The sequence below is a fragment of the Pieris napi genome, chromosome 20 (assembly GCF_905475465.1).
Source record: "Pieris napi chromosome 20, ilPieNapi1.2, whole genome shotgun sequence".
NCBI classification, from domain to species: domain Eukaryota; kingdom Metazoa; phylum Arthropoda; class Insecta; order Lepidoptera; family Pieridae; genus Pieris; species Pieris napi.
Window position 1 is genome coordinate 2,932,004 of NC_062253.1, and position 19,081 is coordinate 2,951,084.

General features: G+C 33.8%; 1 protein-coding gene across 6 annotated transcripts in view; it reads left to right on the top strand.

The window, feature by feature from the left end:
* LOC125060020 (A disintegrin and metalloproteinase with thrombospondin motifs 16) overlaps positions 1-19,081 on the top strand; it is a 113,722-nt gene that overhangs the window by 67,816 nt on the left and 26,825 nt on the right. For all 6 annotated transcript variants that reach the window (XM_047664758.1, XM_047664759.1, XM_047664757.1 and 3 more), the window contains one exon: positions 7,656-8,084. In XM_047664758.1, coding sequence (XP_047520714.1) covers positions 7,656-8,084 — 429 coding nt within the window. The remainder of the gene's footprint in view (positions 1-7,655; positions 8,085-19,081) is intronic.

Below are 19,081 nucleotides of genomic sequence, written 5' to 3' on the forward strand. Positions count from 1 at the left end.
GATAAATTATGAAGTCATGTTTCTTGAACCAATACAAAACTCGTATATAACAAGATAATTTACATTACTTGTGAACGCCATGCCCTATAGAGATGACACTTAATGCTCATTTGTCAGTGTCATTATAATTACACCGAATATCATAATGATGAACGTTTTCCCACCAAGTTGAGCAAGATTTTAGTGGAGCAAGGTTGAGCTGAGACCGCCAAAATTGTACAGTGGGTTCCTATAGAAATAGTGTGTTCAGAACTATATGTGTGAATTAAAAACTTCTTTTGCAGATATAAACTGCTACTGTTAGAGGACAAATCTTTGTTTTTTATTTTACTATTAATTACTTAAAGCTGTCATGTGGAACATGGTGTAATGGTTGCAGCTTTGAAACATTTTGTAAAACAAAAAACTTGGCGGTTAAAATGAGTGGCGGAGAGTTTACCAGTTTTTGTCGTCCGTTCCACGCCCTTGATTAGAGAACTGGCAGTAAATGTAAAATTAGAAGCATTTATATGTATTTCTTTATTGACGTTCATAAGTGTACATTGTATTACCTAAGTGAATTAATGATTTTGAGTTTGAATTTAAACGTTAAATTAACGCGACATTCTTTTTTTATTGTGTAATATTTTTCTTAAACAAAAATTTCACATTTTGATCACTAACATTTACGCCCACTTAAAACATAAAAAGCAATAAATTCGACTCCATGACCTATCATAATTGCTCAAACGCATTGTTCTGATTCAAGAACAAAATCATGATTAATTCACAACTTTCACTTCGAGTCGGATTAAAGCTCAAGGTCTTTAACGAAATTAACGATTTCGGTCGTTTTTGTGGCAAAATCGATTAAGATTAATCGATTCAAGGCATTCTTTTTATATTTCTTAAAAATGGAATTAAGATTTAATTACACTGTTCAAACATTATTTCTAGCTTTATAAATTAGAGGGCTTCAGTTGTCATGAATAATAATAATAATAGCGTTTACTCAGATATATTTACTTTTAAACACATTTTATTTTTAGTATCTGTGTGCCCCTTTTTTGGCAAAGGCCTCCTCCAAATCCCGCCATTCCTCACTAACTGTGCCCCTATCTGCCATGTACCTGCTGTTTCTTTACTGTGGTTTATCCACCTTCTAAGTTAAGTCTCTTTTTCGTTTGCTGTTGGCAAGAGGAACAGACGAACAACCTAATTATTAATTAAACAATTCAATTTTTAATGAATAATTAGATTCAGTATAGTTAGGATTTATGTGTTTCCGTTGTCACAGAATGCGATCATGTTATACCAGTGGCTACTTTTTCAGTCTGGGCCTCAGATTTGTGTATCTGTTTCGTAATCATTTTCTAATAGGCAAGTAGGTGACCAGCCTATACCTGACAGACGCTGTCGGTTTTTGGGTCTAAGGCTAAGGTTTGATGAAGTTCACTGTTAAATGTGCACATAGACAGAAACTCTATTGGTGCACAGCCTGGATTCGAACCTACGTATTCAGGGATGAGATTCGTACTCTGAATCCACTATGCCAATACTGATCTTATGTTACTGAATTCTACTTTTTAATGTTTAATAGTAATAGAGTAGAATAGAGAAAAAAAATTATTCAGTAGTTCTTGCAGTTTATAATTGTGATTATTTATGGAAAAAAATCTTCTGTATGTACATCACAAATTGTAGAAAATATTTTTTTATATATCAAGAAATTCCCTATACACAAACATGGTACACGCCACATTGACCCATTTTTTATATTTTTTATCTAAAATGCTTAAACACGTAGTGTTTTTTTTTATTATTATTACGGAGCGTTGAAAATCGGCGCTTTTGGCATCATTACTGCTTACCAAATTAACATTTATTTTAATATTATTTTCTAGAATTAATTAAATTTAAATGTAAAAATATGAAATGTAATAAGATGTGGATGACTATATCTTTTTCTCCTTCTTCAAATACAGTGAAATACTAAAAATAACGTATAATAAATATCTATACAGAGTTATATAAACTGTACAAGAAAACAATCCTAGATTGTAGGTACCATGGCCATCTAGATCAAGAAGCGCATTTTTTGAACTTTAAGCCCTAAGTATTAGTAATAAGTGTGATATTCCTCCGCACCGTGGTTGTTACCTAACAACTAGCTAGCTAACATTTCCTATCTGAACTAGAATAGTTTTGTATGATTTGGATTCTAGGTGTATTGTGGGAAAGCGGCTTATGTAAGATTAGCAAAACCTTTGTCACTATGATGATGACTTTTGACTTCCTAACGTATCATTTCAAGTAACTAAGATAACAAAATTTAAAAAAAATCATGTTATTAATTAATTAGATTTGTTTTAATTTTGTTTTTTTTAATTTTATTATTCTATGTAGGTTAAGAGCAGTGTTGGCCTAGTGGCTTCAGCGTGCGACTCTCATACCTGAGGTCGTAGTTTCGATCCCCGGCTGTGCATCAATTGACTTTCTTCCTATGTGCGCATTTAGCATTTGCTCGGTGAAGGAAAACATCGTGAGGAAGCCGACATGTCTTAGACCCAAAAAGTTGACAGCGTGTGTCAGGCACTTGAGGCTGATCACTCACTTGCCTATTATATTTAAAAATTATCATGAAACAGATTCAAAAATCTGAGGCCAAGACCTAAATACGTTGTAGCGCCACTGATTTATTTTTTATGTAGGTTAAGAAAATACAGTATATTTATAAAAACATAATAATTTTTACCTAAATAAATTGTTAATATTATCATAGTCATCCCATATCGGTACAGTTTTGGTACTATATATGGTTTATGGCTTATAATAAAAATAAATAACTAGCATAACGAACCAAAACATATTAATTAAAAACAGTACTGTAAGGCGATTGAATGTTTTGCCCTATTCTCTCTTACGTTGTTTACATGTTGTTGTCGCATGTTTGTGTTTAGACCTTATGTCAATTTTATAGTAATGTCAATGTCAAACAAACGTTTTATATAATATGTCAGAATGAAATTACTTACCCAATATTACTGGAAATATAAATTGAGATCTTGTAGGAGATTTATTGTCATTTCTTAACAATAGATATAGATCTCATTGCTACATAGGCTTTCTATCTATTTAACACCTCGAAAATATTAAAAGACGGTCAGGCCACATATATAAAAGCTACCCTTGCAACCTTATCGCTAACAAGTGATCTTTTAAAAGCAACACTGGCAATGGGGAAGTGCAATAAAAAATACTTGATTTCCAACTTATATTAATAACAAGTTAGCTAGTTCGTTTCGCCTTAATATGTTTTACTTAGCCCACCTTTTTAGTACCAACATATGGAACATATTACTTTGCTACCCTATAGAAACTGTTCGATTTCCGAAATAAAGCAATATTTTAATTATCATATTTCCATAAAAAAACTTTTAAGTTCAAGGAATGAATAAAACAACTCGAGTTGATCCAACAACATAGCAACATATTATGCCATGCTCACCTATATTTTTAATTTGAGAAATGATTTTAGGATATCAAAGATTCCTACTGGAGTTTTAACATTTTCTTAATGTACTACTTTTTAAAAATGTATTACGAGTAATCTATTAATGATTATTGCGTGAAATAACATATTTTAATAATGTGATGATGTAATGATAAAATAATATAAGTACTGACTATAATTCTATTACTCACAATGTTAGTAACTTCTATTCTACATTTTAAGACAAATTTGCACGCCATTATGTATGGCAAATGCGAACTTTAGATTGTACCACCATTATTTTTGTACCATATTCTTGCAAATAAATTACACATTAAACGAAATAATTGTTCGAGCCACATTTACGGATTAATTTTGGCATTTAGAAAGTTAAAATCAATTACCGAAATACCATTGCACAACTTAGCTTTTGAGATCATATTGATACCTTTAGCTCCATTTTACATTGCAATGAACCTTACATAATGCGAGCGAGGCTAACATCTAACATGATTGCCGTTTCACGCGATTTTATTCATTATTCCATTAAGATAAATGTCAAAATCGAATGCATGTGATATGCTATCTCGTAGTGGGAGGTAACTTCCGATTTGTAAGGAATTTCAAAGGCTGACCAGTGACTTTTTACAAGGATAAACATTGTTAGTGACACAAACATCACTCTCATAGTATATAGGCAAACAGAAAAACTAGTTACATTAGCAGATGCATTAGTGTAACAGGAGGCAAACGGGCAGGAGGCTCATTTGATGTTAAGTGATACCGCCGGCCATGGACACTCAGATTGCCTGAAGGCTCGCAAGTGCGTTGCCGGCCTTTGAAGAATTGGTACGCTCTTTTTTTAAAGGACCTTAAGTTGATTTGGTTCGGAAATACTTCAGTGGGCAGCTAGTTCCACATAGTGGTGGGAATGCCTTATAACATAAAGATTTTAATCTAATAGTTTTTAAATAGCCTTTTAATATTATATTTAAAGTTTATTATTGGATCACACAACAGGCATCTACAATATTAATTAATAACAAAAGACATTCGCGGTGACTTACTGCTAGTATTACGGCCGTAAGTAAAGTTACGGATGTGCTGACTTACTTATTTTTATTTATTTTAACATTCTAACAACATTACAAGCTCAATTTGAAATGAACTTTTCGTACTAGAAATCAATAATTGTCTTTCTAGCTTCCACATGTCTATGCTCCATTGTTAAAATTATATAACGATTCTACAAGAAGTAGCTTTCGAGTAGTAATACTTCCACTAATAGCTATTGAGCACGGATTGTTTCGTGGGTAAATCTGTGTTTTTAACTTTGTGAATAAATGTATTCATTCAATATTTGCTATTACTTTTACTGATTTAATGGCTTTGCGATGACGAATAACTTTGTCTTGGCACTGGTCAATAAAATATATCTAATCTGTTTACATATTTCATACTATGGCGGGTACTGCGTACCTAAAAATATATTTAAAAAATCAGTGGTGCTACAATCTTTTTAGGTCTGGGCCTCAGATTTCTGTATTTGTTTCATGATCATATGTCAATCCAATATGCAAACAGCAGACACACGCCGTCGACTTTTTGGGTCTAAGGCAAGCCGATTCACAATGTTATGGTTCACCGTTCGAGGGAATGTTATATATAAATTCCATTGGTGCACAGCTGGGGATCGAACCAATGACCATAGGGATGAGAGTCACATAAAACTGCTATTTTACCTAAAAATATACTTTTAGGATATTCCTTATACATATACACTTATACATAATAAATGATCCTTCTAATCTTGAATCTTCCTTGATCTTAAAAAGGGTTTCTCGCTCACCGAACACTCGCTACAATATACTCAAAAACCCAGGTCAATTTTACGACCTACTAAATCCAGAATCAAACTTCAGTAGGTCCGGTATTAAAAAAGATATTTGTAGGCCAGAGACAATGTATTATGAACTGAGGTAAATTCGACATGTTTCGACCTGTGTTAACAAGATTTGATGAAGTTATTATATATAGTGTTTGATCGATTAGCAAAATAATTCAAATGTCAACCTTTATCTTAAAATTGCAAAATTAAGCTATCAAACAAGCTATAAACTGTTATCTTAACAGTTTATAGGGTAATTTAATTTTGAATTATTTTTTTAATTATCAAGTTTCGATGCATGAGAAAAGGGCTTGACCGTTTTCAAGGCTTTATCATTAATATTTCCGGGTTCTGTATAATATTTTATTTATTCCCTTTAATAACGTATTCAGAACGAGTCTGACGTCAAAATTTATTGGATTTTGACAAACGGGAGTCATTAATCGCTCATGGTCTTGTTTCTGATTATCCCTCTTTAGTTACGGCTCTGTCAAAGTCAAAATCATTTATTCATTTAACACAATGTACACTTATGAACGGCACTAAAGAAATAGATATTATATGCTTCTAATTTTATATTTACTCCCAGCCCTGCGATTCTGTAACTCACTTTTCAAACTCACACAGCGGTTTTCGCATCGGCGGTCGCTCTCAAATCAGTCGTGAAGCAGTCATTTTATGATTTGGCATTCTGAAAAGGTGGACAGAATCGCAGGGCTGTTCTCAAATCAAGAACGTAGAACGGACAAGAAGATCTGGCGATAAACTCTGTATCTATAGGTTCATGGGTAGCGAAGTCAATGTTATGTGACAATTTACCTACCTTGTAATAGGAAATTTTACTTTATAGCAATATACATACACATACAGCAAATTTCGTTAAAAGATTTTTCTTTATCGGATTTCGAGGTTATTCGTTACAAACATACAAATTTTCCTCGGAATAAACAGCTCTACTAACAAAACGTTCACTCTAACAAAAGACATCAACGCACTCTTGAGCTCTTATTTATGAAACAGTCTAATTTAACTATTTGTATCTGAGTGTTATATTGTGTCTACTCTGTGACCAAAATATGGGTATGGATACCTCTTTAGTTAAAACCGTCAAAATAGGATTTATAATAAGTTTAGAATGACTGCCGGGTTTCTTGCGGTATTATCAAATACAAAAACATTAGTGCTATGCAAAAAGCCGAATTTTATTTTTTATCAACTTTGAATACATTTTTACTTTATTTTCAATTTAATTGTATTATATGTTTAATGTTAAACTAATTAATTTTTCTTTGTCGTTCGTTAACCAATATTTTGTTTAATGTTATTTATGCACATGTATTGGTTAATAATAATACTGAATAAACAATTGCATTAATCAATTAAATCTTATTCAAATAAACATACAAAATCTACAACTAATCTTAAACCATCCAGATACAAACTCAAAATCATATAAAAATTACGCTAGCTGAATTGGAATCTACAGAGGCCTATACGTATATTGACATGACTCAGGTGCCACTAACAGAGAAACAGCGTACGCTTATAACAACTCTTAGCTACACCCTTAAATACATGCGCACACACCCATTCACACACTCATACATACACATACTTAATGTCGTATAAGACTTGTGTTTGATTAGTTGTAACACTAAACCTACTTTTGTTTTCTTTTTTAAGCATGTTCCACGGAATGATTGTCATTTAGTTACCCATAACACAGAGACTCCTTAGTATGGGGACTAGCAATACATCAATTTTGTCACAACCTATGTGTCATTAATAAAGTTTTTGTTATGTATTATTAAAATCTATTCTGTGACTAGAGTAATTAATATAACTATTTACAAGATAAATGAATAAAATGCATTTATATATTAACTAGCGTTCCTGAGAGACGTTTCCCTGCATGATATTTCAAGCGATTAGGATATTAAACAAAGTATGAAAGAACCGGTTGCAGCACTATCCACCGGGCTAATTTGTGAATCTAAACCATCCAGGGCCATCCATCCAACCTTAACACATACAAAAAAAATCATTCAAATCGGCCCAGCAGTTTAAGAGGAGTTCAGTAACATACACACTTATAAAAGAATTATATATATGTATTATTCTATCAGTTAAGTTAGATCAAACTGCAGACGGTGTGCAAATTTGATTGAAATCGGTTAAGTAGTTTAGGAGTCTATAGCGGACAAACAACGTGACGCGTAATTTATATTAAGATTTATCCAAGCAGATAAAACATCTATATACGTAGTGTATACTAAATTGTTTCCCTGTTTACAGATACACGAGCACATGACAGCCGACGAGCTCCGAAGCCTCTTCCACGTGGAACATCAAAGCCTGGTACCATCCTACCACCTCGTCCACTTACACCACTTAACCAGGCGTTACATCCCACACCTAAACGCCCACACATCATCTAAGAAGATCCCCCACGAAAAGTCTAATACGAACGACAAAATGTATGCCAAAACAAGAGATGCTATCAAAGAGGAGATTGGTGATTTAAATGATACAGTGAGTGTAGAGTTTGACGCGAGTGACAGTGATAGTGATGTGCACAAAATTGAATTGGAGGCGTTCGGGAAGACGTTGAACCTCGTGTTGAGGAAGCAGGAGGGTTTGCTGAAGAAGGACGGGTTACGGATGTGGAAGGCGCTGACGAATGAGTCACAGCCCCATGGTGTGGACTATGAGGAGATGGTTACGGTGAGTTTTATTGAGATAGTAGCTGACCCGGCAAACGTTTGTATTGCCATGTATATTATTTGTAGGAAACATTTTTTTAGTTCAATAAAAATAACTTTCTACAATAATAAAAATAGGGGTTGATAGTAGAGGGGTGAAAATTAGGGGTTGTGTGTATTTTTGTATTATGTATCATAAAAATCAAACAAAAAATCTTTTCTAAAAAATAAAAAATAAATTTTGGGTTGGACCCCTTATCTCTTAGCTGTTTGAAAGATAGTAGCTGATTCTCAGACTTACTGAATATGCATACAAAATTTCATAAGAATCGGTCGAGCCGTTTCGTATGGGAACGAACATTGTGAGAATTTTATATATATAGAGAAGAGATAGATATTACGCTAGAGCAGCACAGTGTTAGCTATTAACACGTAAGATTCTAAACATCGTAATCTCGCCAATGAATTTTCAATGAAAAATATCGACCCACTATTAGTAAGTTATAGTATAGAGAAATATGATTATATAATCATACTTAATATGAAGACTACAGTTCATATGTAGGGTTGGAGCACAACATTTCAGTAAAGAAACCTCTGTTCTGTGAAATGACTTACTTGACTTAAAGCAACCCAAGCAAAAAACTCATTTCCACTTTCAGCGTTTTATAGACCTGTCAATAAAACCTCGACAGTGCTGATGTTTAGAGATTCTCTAGGTTACAGAATAACTCATAACTATTTTTTTTTTTATTCCTCTGGCACGGTTTGTGCATTGCCAGCGTCAAGTATAAGATTTTTTATATTTCGTGCTTGCCTTAGAACTTCGACCGTGTCCTCCATTTACGGCTTAGGCACTCGCCCGGGACCGCACAACCCTCCCAAAGGCCGAGAACAAATTTAAATTAAATTAAAACTTGCCCTCGAACCGGGAATCGAACCCGGTACCCCTCACCTAGCTGCCACTTAATAAGACCGCTAGGCTATGAGGCCCCTCCATAACTAATTAACGTCAAGAAAAAACAGCTGATAAACGTAGACCAAAACATCGTTACCATGGTAACGAAGTGATGTAAAGGTGAGAACTGACCAACGTTACGAGGTGTAATGAAACATGTAATGTAATGTTACACAGCGAGCATTCGTGCAGTCAGTACGTCGTGTTACGGGGAAACCAGCGCGCAACGAGCCGCTCGTTGCTCGCTTTGAGTGCTCCACCCGGCTGTCGGTTTTTTGGCGAATCCTTTGACTGTTACGCGGTTCAGTAATTACGCGTCGCACGTCGCGAGTGATAATGATTATGATTTTCTATAAATTGTGTCTTTTTTAAGTACTTTTGGTCCAATTAAATTCAACAGTTCTTCAAAATCGAGACCTGCGTACAAAGTTTTTATACTGTCCAGTAATCATTTGGTTTTTAATATTGCAATCAATAATAAACCACCTCATACGCCTGTGTTTTTAAATAAGTTTTATGTCCAGTAACATTTTTTCTTCTTCTTAATTTGGATGAAATAATAATTAAATAGAATGAAAGATATCAACATTATCACTATCACATCTCGTGAACACTGGCGGCGAAAGTGGAGGACAGAGTTTTGACGGGCATGTTACGCCGATTTTGGAACACAGCGTAACATGCTCTATGCGTAACACGCTCTATGCGAATGCTACATTACACCTCGTAACTTTGGTCAGTTCCCACCTTAATATATGCCATACAAATCTAACGAGGGACGAAAAATTAAAAAAAAAACTTTCTAAAACTATTGTTAATGTCATTTTACACGTCACTATTAAATCATTAATTAACCCATAAGAAGTGACATTAATTGTTTTCACAAATGAATGGCTCTAATGAGACTTAACTTTCCTAATATCCATATGGCACTGAAAAGCGAAACTTAGAAAACCCAGAGAAATCTCCATTTTATCTCTTATTTCAATGTATTAGTAGCCATAATTGCATGCACTGTTGTGCATAGGTTTTCAATTGTTCTTTGGAATGCAAAAAATGCGCTCATCATAGGTGAAAGCTTCCCACGTACGTAGATTTTCTGAGAATTTTATTGTGTAATTTCTGTAATACTTACCCATTTATTATATAAGTAATTAGTATGTTAATGTTCAAAAGTCTTAGTTGGTACATATGTGCAATGTCAATATACGGCTAAACAGATTAAATCACTTTTTTGATAGGAGTGTGTTTTTGTCAGTTTTCGGTATATCCAGTACAAATTAATAATTTATATTGTTCCCGCGACGATGCCACTCTATTAATTATTATTTAATAATAAAATAAAATATGTTTATTATGGAACATAAGATACATGTATCACTTATTCCAAGTCATTAAATTTGAATTTGTAGGCATCCCTACTCATCGGCAAAGAAGACAGAGGGTGTAGGCCGAGAGAAAAAGCCGGCGTAAATAACTCTCGGTATTCTTTTAAAATAGCAAATCATCCAACAACACTTATTTTAAAACAAATACCGCAAATTAATTAGAGGTAGCCAGAGGTAGGTATCTAGCACTAGTCCCAGACCCTTTTATCAACTAGATAATCGTTAACTTTATAGTAAGCCTTTTTACACTGCTTTTCTTTAAATATTTCTTAAATTTATTAAAAGGCAGACATAAAAGATCCTCTGGGATTTTATTAAATAAGAGTATCCCTTTTCCCAAAAAAGAATTACTAACTTTTGATAGTCTAGTATGGGGAAATTGCAGCCTGCGTTTGTTCCGAGTATTAAATTGTGCGTATGTTCTATTATAGTAAACTTATCACTATTTTTGTATACATACATAATATTTTCATAAATATATTGCGAGGGAAAGGTAAGTATATTAATTTCCTTGAATTTATCTCTCAGAGATTTATATATGAGTACCTTTTGTTCTGTTATTGTATATTTTATCTATATTCAAGGCCAAACCAATTAAAGTTCATGTAACTTTTCATTTGTCTTGCTTTATTGGTATATAAATAATACAATTAATGCTTTCCAATCGACTAAATAATTTAATAGTCATAAGTGCTTGGTTTATTAATTAACTTGTTATGAATCGATTAGTAGCAGCAACCATCAATCATGGCACTAATAAATTGTATTTAATTTATGCTACTTGTGTAGCTAAAGTCCCTTCGGCCTTGCGACATCAAACACGCCCTGTTCGGACATTTCAGGCATTTAATTGTGACTCATATTTCAACAAGTTTGTTGTGACACAAAGCAGTGTTGGTCTAGTGGCTTGAGCGTATTTCAACCTTCGAGGTCGGGCGTTTGAATCACGGCTGTGCACCACACTCACACTCACTCTTACCGTGAAAGACAACATCGTAAGAATGGTACGTCTTATCCATAAAAATCGATAGCGTGTTTCTGATACAGAAGACTGATGACGTACTTGTTTATTAAAAACAGATACAGAAATCTGAGGCCAAAACTTAAAGGTTGTAGCCCCACTGGTTTGTTTTTTACACCTGTCAAGGATATAGGGAATGCTTAGGTGGATAGACCATGTAGAACAAGTGAATGAAAGCTTACAAGTAGAATATACAAGGCAACCGTGGCTGGTGAAGTCGATTTGGGTAGACGTTGAGCATACCTGGACCAAACATGATTTTAATAATAAGAAAACCCCGTAATTAGTTGATAATAAATTCTTCATTTTTAAAGTTCGTATTAGTGGCACCGTATAACTTCCTGCACTCTCCCCTTCAGCAAGCCTCTGCGCCTGGGCGATGGTAAGACCTGTAACCTTGATCGGTCTAGCGAGTAGGGGATCGGCCTCAAGGTCTATCGCCCTCCACTCTGCTAGTAACGATGAGTTTTCCTCAATTTTCTGGATCTTTGCGTGTAACTAAATAGAAACAATTTGTGTCTGATATTCTTGACACAGGAGTTTGCACTATTATAATTAAATTACATGTATCAGGCACAGCCTTGCGATTCTGTAACTCACTTTTCGAACTCACAAAGCGGTTTTTCGCAGCGGCGGTCGCCCTCAAATCAATCGTGAAGCAGTCATTTTATGATTTGGCATTCTGATAAGGTCCCTCCTTGTAGTTTATTGTTTATCAGAATGCCAAATCGTAAAATGACTGCTTAACGACTGATTGGAGCGCGACCGCCGCTGTGTGAGTTTGAAAAGTGAGTTACAGAATCGCAAGGCTGGTATTGTTCTGGTGAATAATGTAAGCAATCATATCTTCTTAATTTAAACTCCAGACTACATGAAGTAGTAATTCTATGATCCTTTTTTATATCCGAAGTGGATATATTTGCGCATACCCTGTCCCCAAAAGTTGCTGGGGTATGTGGGACCCACACCAGAACCTCTGCTATTCAGAGACTGGGTACAGAACAATACCCACTAAAACACCCTCGAGTAGTTCCTACAAAGCCGCGTTACTGAGGCACCAAGGTCGCATTCTACCGGGACCTCAACGGCATGTTACAATCAAAAACCGCCACTGCAGTACACACTACACAGGAGGTAGGAGATGGGCATATCTTCTTCTATTTACTCCCTTCTATCAAAAGGATTCATCCTTAAGTGCTCCCTCTCACGTTCTGTTGTCTTCTTCTGTAGCATTACTTGCTCACAGCATACACCCCTGCATTCTATACCTCTTCACTGCCGACCATCTTTGGACAAGACAAGGCAAAGCAAGGTAATATATACTCAAAATAAATAACCCACCACAGAATGCCATGACCCTATTATATTGGTAGACATTAATTTTTATTACGATCTTATAAGGTGAGGTGAGGATGTGACCCATAAACGTTATATGTAATTCGGACTTTACTATATATTATAAGTTTTATAGTTAAAACAATTATATAATGGCAAGTATTTGTAATATTTGATTGACGTGAACATATGTAAAGTTGTAGATCATTTCCCTATGCAAATGTAAAGAAATAGATCCATTGTATTCATTCGGAAATGATTCTATAATTCTTACATAATTGTTTCCTGTATTACAAAATATGGAAAAGTTAAAAATAAATTTTTGCTTTTTTAATTTGTGAAATAGGTTGATCGCATGTTGGTAATTTTGTATATACATTACGCACAATTTAATTAATAATTAGAAACGATAGCAAAATAATAACTCGTACAAAGTACGTGATTATTGAATTCATTTATAAAAAATCGCATCGCTCTACGATACAATCCTGTAAATCCTAGTCCTTTTATAATAGATATACAACCAAAATAGGTTATAACGACATCGAATGGACTACTCATATTTGATCGTAAAACCGATAGTCGTAACAGCCGATGACGTTGTTATAAAGAACCTAATGCGATATAATTCAGCCGGGACCTTTGATTTTGGTTAATATAACCGGTATGTTCTAAAATCTAAACGATGTCGTCGTAAACGATTTTGACTTTATTTACTCTTTTCATATCATATGAAACAAATTTTTTTTAATTCTTGTGTAGCATAGACCGTGAGGGCTGTGTAGGCCTTTTGCTCAGTAAGGTTTTCTTCGTTTAATGACGCGTAACTCCGACGATTTAGGAAATTTAAATCATCGGAGTTACACGCCGACAACCAGACACTCTTTAGCATTTTAATAAGCAGAACATAATATTAATCTGTTATACGGTGATAAAGAATATATAATAAAGTACCTATACACTTCCAATTGAATAGCTAGGTTATTTTTATGTGACGTCACTATAATGTCTAAAATAATACATAAACAGGAAGTCACATGAATATTGTCTACAATAATTGCCAATAATGATTATAATGTATTTAATTGTAGGATTTTCCTCTGCAATGTGAATGAACATTACATTATTTAATGAAATTATAAATTGAAGTTATACTTCCCAGTTAAATGTTACCCGTGTGGTATTTTGCGATAAGTTTAGTGTACGGTTGAAGCGGGTTTATTATTTACTATATTGATGCAATATTTAACACGAATGAATTAATATGATATATGATTCTAACACAATTACTGAGAATTTTAATTAAGCTTAAATCATACATAATTGCATTTAATTTAAAGGTTAAATGAGTTATTAATATAAATTATTTATTTTGATCTACTTACATACTAAAAATACTTACGTTATTTTTATGCTATTAAAATTAAATTTTAAGTATAAAACCAAATTAAATAACGCTTAAATCAAATAACAAAATAAATCAGTGGAGCTACAAACTTTTTAGGTCTGAGCCTCAGATTTCTTGCCTAGATTGGTAAATGCATGATAATTTACCAATCTAATAGGCAAGTAGGTGATCAGCCTCCTGTGCCTGACACACGCCGTCGACTTTTTGGGTCTAAAACAAGCAGGTTTCCTTACGATGTTTTCCTTCACCGTTTGAGCTAATGTTTAATGCGCACATAGAACAGTCCATTAGTGCACAGCCGGGGATCGATACTACGACCTCAGGGATGAGAGGACGCTGAAGCCAGTAGGCCAACACTCGAATCAAATACTTAACGTTATTAATAGATAAAATTGTCAACATTGAAAACGGAATATTTTTGGATTCCTAATCAGTGTTATCTTAGTATTTAGTTGTACTAAGTATTTAACATAATCTTAGTGTATTTGAACCCTATATAGAAATGGATTATACGTTCTAAGTGCAGAAACATCACTTGTTTGATCGCATATCTCAGACACAGGGGCGTAACTATATCATGTGGGGTCCGTGGCAAATATTCTTTCGTGGCAATTCTTTTGATGGAGCCCTATCAGTAAAAATCGTCCCTTCTCAGTTTAATTTTAATTAACTTCGAGATTTTCAGCGTACTCAATTACACGTTGTATATGTCCCACTAATGGCCATAGGCCTCCTCTCTTAGGCGAGAGGGAATGGTCTGTAGTCCCCACGCTAGCCCAATGCGTATTGGAGACTTCACATTCATCCATAGAACATAATATCTCTTGGGCAGGGGCCCTCTTGGGTCGGGGGCCTGTGGCATTTTGCCAGCCCTGCCACCCTATTGTTACGCCACTCAGACACTCAAGCTGACACATGTACTCGCTTTTAAAGAAAAATTATTAGAGAGCGAGGAACAGAAACTTGGCTATGGTATTTCATACATACGAATTACTGTCTTACGATTTTTTATAGAAAAATTCCACACTATGCGTGACCCACTGATAATAGAAGATAAACAAATTCGTGACATGATTATCTGCGACAATGAAACTGAGGATTATACACTACAGAATATAGTTTAAAAAAATACTTATCATAAGCCTGCTTAAGGAATGGTTAAAAAAGAGTGTGTGTACTTATGTACGTATACACGCGTTAGAAGTTATACTTCTTTGGCGTATGGAAAAAAGTAACTAAAATGCAGTAGTGATTAACGATAAATATTAAAATTAATCAATAAAATTATTATTAGTAAATACTATCACAATATTTATTTATTCACACTGTTTAATTGTACTGCTACGAAACACGTGTTCTAAATATAAAAATACTAGAATATACAACTTGAACATAGTTATTATCGATTTTCATGCCACCTAGAACTAACTTCATTCTGTTAATTTTGTGGAACGGTGCGCGCGCATTGTAAAATTTAACTATCATCAATTTTTCATAACGCGCCTAAAGAAGTATAACTTCAAAAAGTTGTTATTTTAAATTAAATGTTTAATAAGTTCGTGCATAGGAGATATGTGTAAAATATTAATCATATTTATAATCCAACTAAAACATTTTTTGGGGAAACACAGGGCTGGTGCAAAACACCAAGGCATTACTGCAAAATGTCTCAACTCACTTAAGTTACGAGTTTTAAGTATCTCTGAATTATACTAGTGGATCCAGAACTAACCGTTTCATAATCGGACGGCGAGGCAAAATACGAAATTCCACCCGTTCTACCTGAACGTCCGTTATTTTTAAACCGAGCGTTATTTAAGGCAGTTTTTGCCGAGCACCACCACTATGTGAACCAGCTGCTCACTGAAGTATTTCCGAATCAATTCGACTTAGGGTCCTTCGAAAAACAAACGCACTAATTCTTAAAAAGCCGGCAATTTTGGCATTGACCAGCTGAGCCCCCTGCCCATTTAGCCCCTGTTCTATAAAAAAGACGTCCTGTGTACACACGTCTTAAATATAAAAATTTCCAACTAATAAAAGTAAATCTAAGCCACTAATCCAATTCAATTGAACACACAAAAATCATCAAATCGTTTAAGAGGAGTTATATTACAAACGCACAGAAGAAATACCTATATAAAGATCGCTCAATAAATAAATAAAAAACGTATTTATTCCTTACAAAGCATTACAACAATTGAAAAATGAAAATATATGTTTAAGTTAAACATAAGTTTATTTTATATTTATAAAGAATTTATTCCAAGTCCTTGTTGGACTTTTTCATAATGTATATAAATATATCACATGAAAATAGCACAAATATTTTCACCCATAACAACATATAAATTGTATTTTCGCAATGACGAATTCGAGCTAGACTCCGTCACCAAATCCGCATTCCAGAATTCAAACTCTATGTCTCTATACTTTATGACCGAACACAGAGTAAAGACATTGATAAATACTAAGTGCTATAAAATTATTAATAAGCTTATTCAAAGACAGTTTGACAGTTTATGCAACAATCAAATACTCCGGCTGCAGTGTCGCCCACGTGGATGTTGTTTTGGCAAGATTTTTGCGATCTCTTCAACAACGATATAACCATAGCGAAATCTGTATTGGACTATACTTTCGCTAGTTTTTGAGTTTATCGTGTTATATAGAACGTGTTTATCAATCATAAGCCACTTTGGAGTCATATTGTGGCCACCCAGATCCCCCAGCTTACTTTGTTATCTCAAAGCAAGAGTTTATGTCTCTCTTACGAATTTTAAGCACTTAAAAATAACGACAGATGTGAGAGCCATATCAGTTGTGTTCTGCGGCGTGTCTCTGCAAATTAGCTAGTCCGCTTTAAAGAGTGCATTCACCGTGATGGAAGACATCTTGACGGTGTAATATTCCATACATAAAATCCGCACTAATATTTTAATTTACTGCAATTATATAACAAATACAATTTGTTTTTTTTAATAAATATTTAAAGTTTCAATCGGCGATGAGACACCCTTTATATTTAAGGATTTATTGACGTATACAAAAGCAAAATAGTAATTAGTAAGAAGAAAGAGCAGAGAACTCGCAGAAGAACTGAAGTAAATTACTAAAGCGTCAATGTAGACCAGTGCCGATAATTTTTGAAACCAAAAAAAATTACAGTAGGATGAAACCCATTAGAAAAGCAGGGGAATATGATCAAAATGAAAGGAAAAATAAATTACGGTCGATCTGAGGTCGGGAAGGGGCAGGGGGGGGAGGTTTAAGGGTAAAAAACGGTTTATCTCGATTTCCGGCAAAACTAAAAGTCCTATCGAAGAAATTTAAATGGCAAAGTTGTAGGTAATAAAAAGATCTAAAACTTTTGTATTCACACATTTTTCACATAACCTCAAAATTGGTGTGAAAAATTCAAAAAACCAAGTTTTTGGTTTTTTATTTTTATCTTTTACAAAAATTTATTTTTTTAAACGAAATTTGGTGAAAACTTACCTTATTATGTCCCAAATATACTGTAATTTATTTGATTAAAAATATTTATTTTTTCACCTTATTTTGAATTAATATCGAAAAAACACCCTAATTTTCAATCGAAAATTCTGACGTCAAAATTTCAGCTTTTTTCAAAAAGTTGGTGTGCTCTCAGTTCGTTGAAATCTCTACTTTCCTATGGTAAAAATATATATATTTATTACCATAGTAAATCTTCTCAGAAAATGCAAAACATCGTATGCAGTAACGCCCAGACCCGTCATACCCTTCCCTACTTCTCTATGAAATACGAAAATTTTAGCCCATCTAAAGGCTAAAATTTTTTTTTAGGTCACTCAGGTATATATAAGTTATCTTAAAATAGTAATGAATAGGCATCTAATTATAATTTAAAGAAGATTCGTAGAGAAGTAGGGAAGGGGATGACGGGTCTGGGCGTTACTGCGTACGATTTTTTGCATTTTCTGAGAAGATTTACTATGGTAATATATATATATTTTTTTACCATAGGAAAGTAGACATTTCAACGAACTGAAATCACACCAACTTTTTGAAAAAAGCTGAAATTTTGACGTCAGAGTTTTCGATTGAAAATTAGGGTGTTTTTTCGATATTAATTCAAAATATGGTGAAAAAGTAAATATTTTTAATAAAATAAATTACAGTATATTTGGGACATAATAAGGTAAGTTTTCACCAAATTTCGTTAAAAAAAAAAGAAATTTGTAAAAGATAAAAATTAAAAACCAAAAACTTGGTTTTTTGAATTTTTCACATAAATTTTGAGGTTATGTGAAAAATGTGTGAATACAAAAGTTTTAGATCTTTTTATTACCTACAACTTTGCCATTTAAATTTCTTCGATAGGACTTTTAGTTTTGCCGGAAATCGAGATAAACCGTTTTTTACCCTTAAACCTCCCCCCCTGCCCCTTCCCGACCTCAGATCGACCGTAATTTATTTTTCCTTTCATTTTGAGCATATTCCCCTGCTTTTCTAATGGGTTTCATCCTACTGTAATTTTTTTCACTTTTTATTTATTTTGAAGGCTATCTGCACTGGTCTAATGTCAATTAGAGTGAATATTAATGAATGTAATAATGATCCAACCATAAATTGACACAACGGGTTTGACAAAAAGATATTATACATTAGTACATATTATACACACGAAAGTCATTATGATAAGTCGCGTCTCTATTATTTTATAAACCGTTTTCGCTTATATTACGGGTAGTTATTTGTTACCATGGTAACGTTATTTGACTTAATTTAAATAACAAATCAAAGGTGACGTCGTAATTCGATGCGGTTTTTACATTAATAACATCACCCTTGCAATAGTTACGACGTTTTATTATCTTTTAAGCAAAGTCACTTATTAACAAATTAAATCCTGTGGTTCACACTC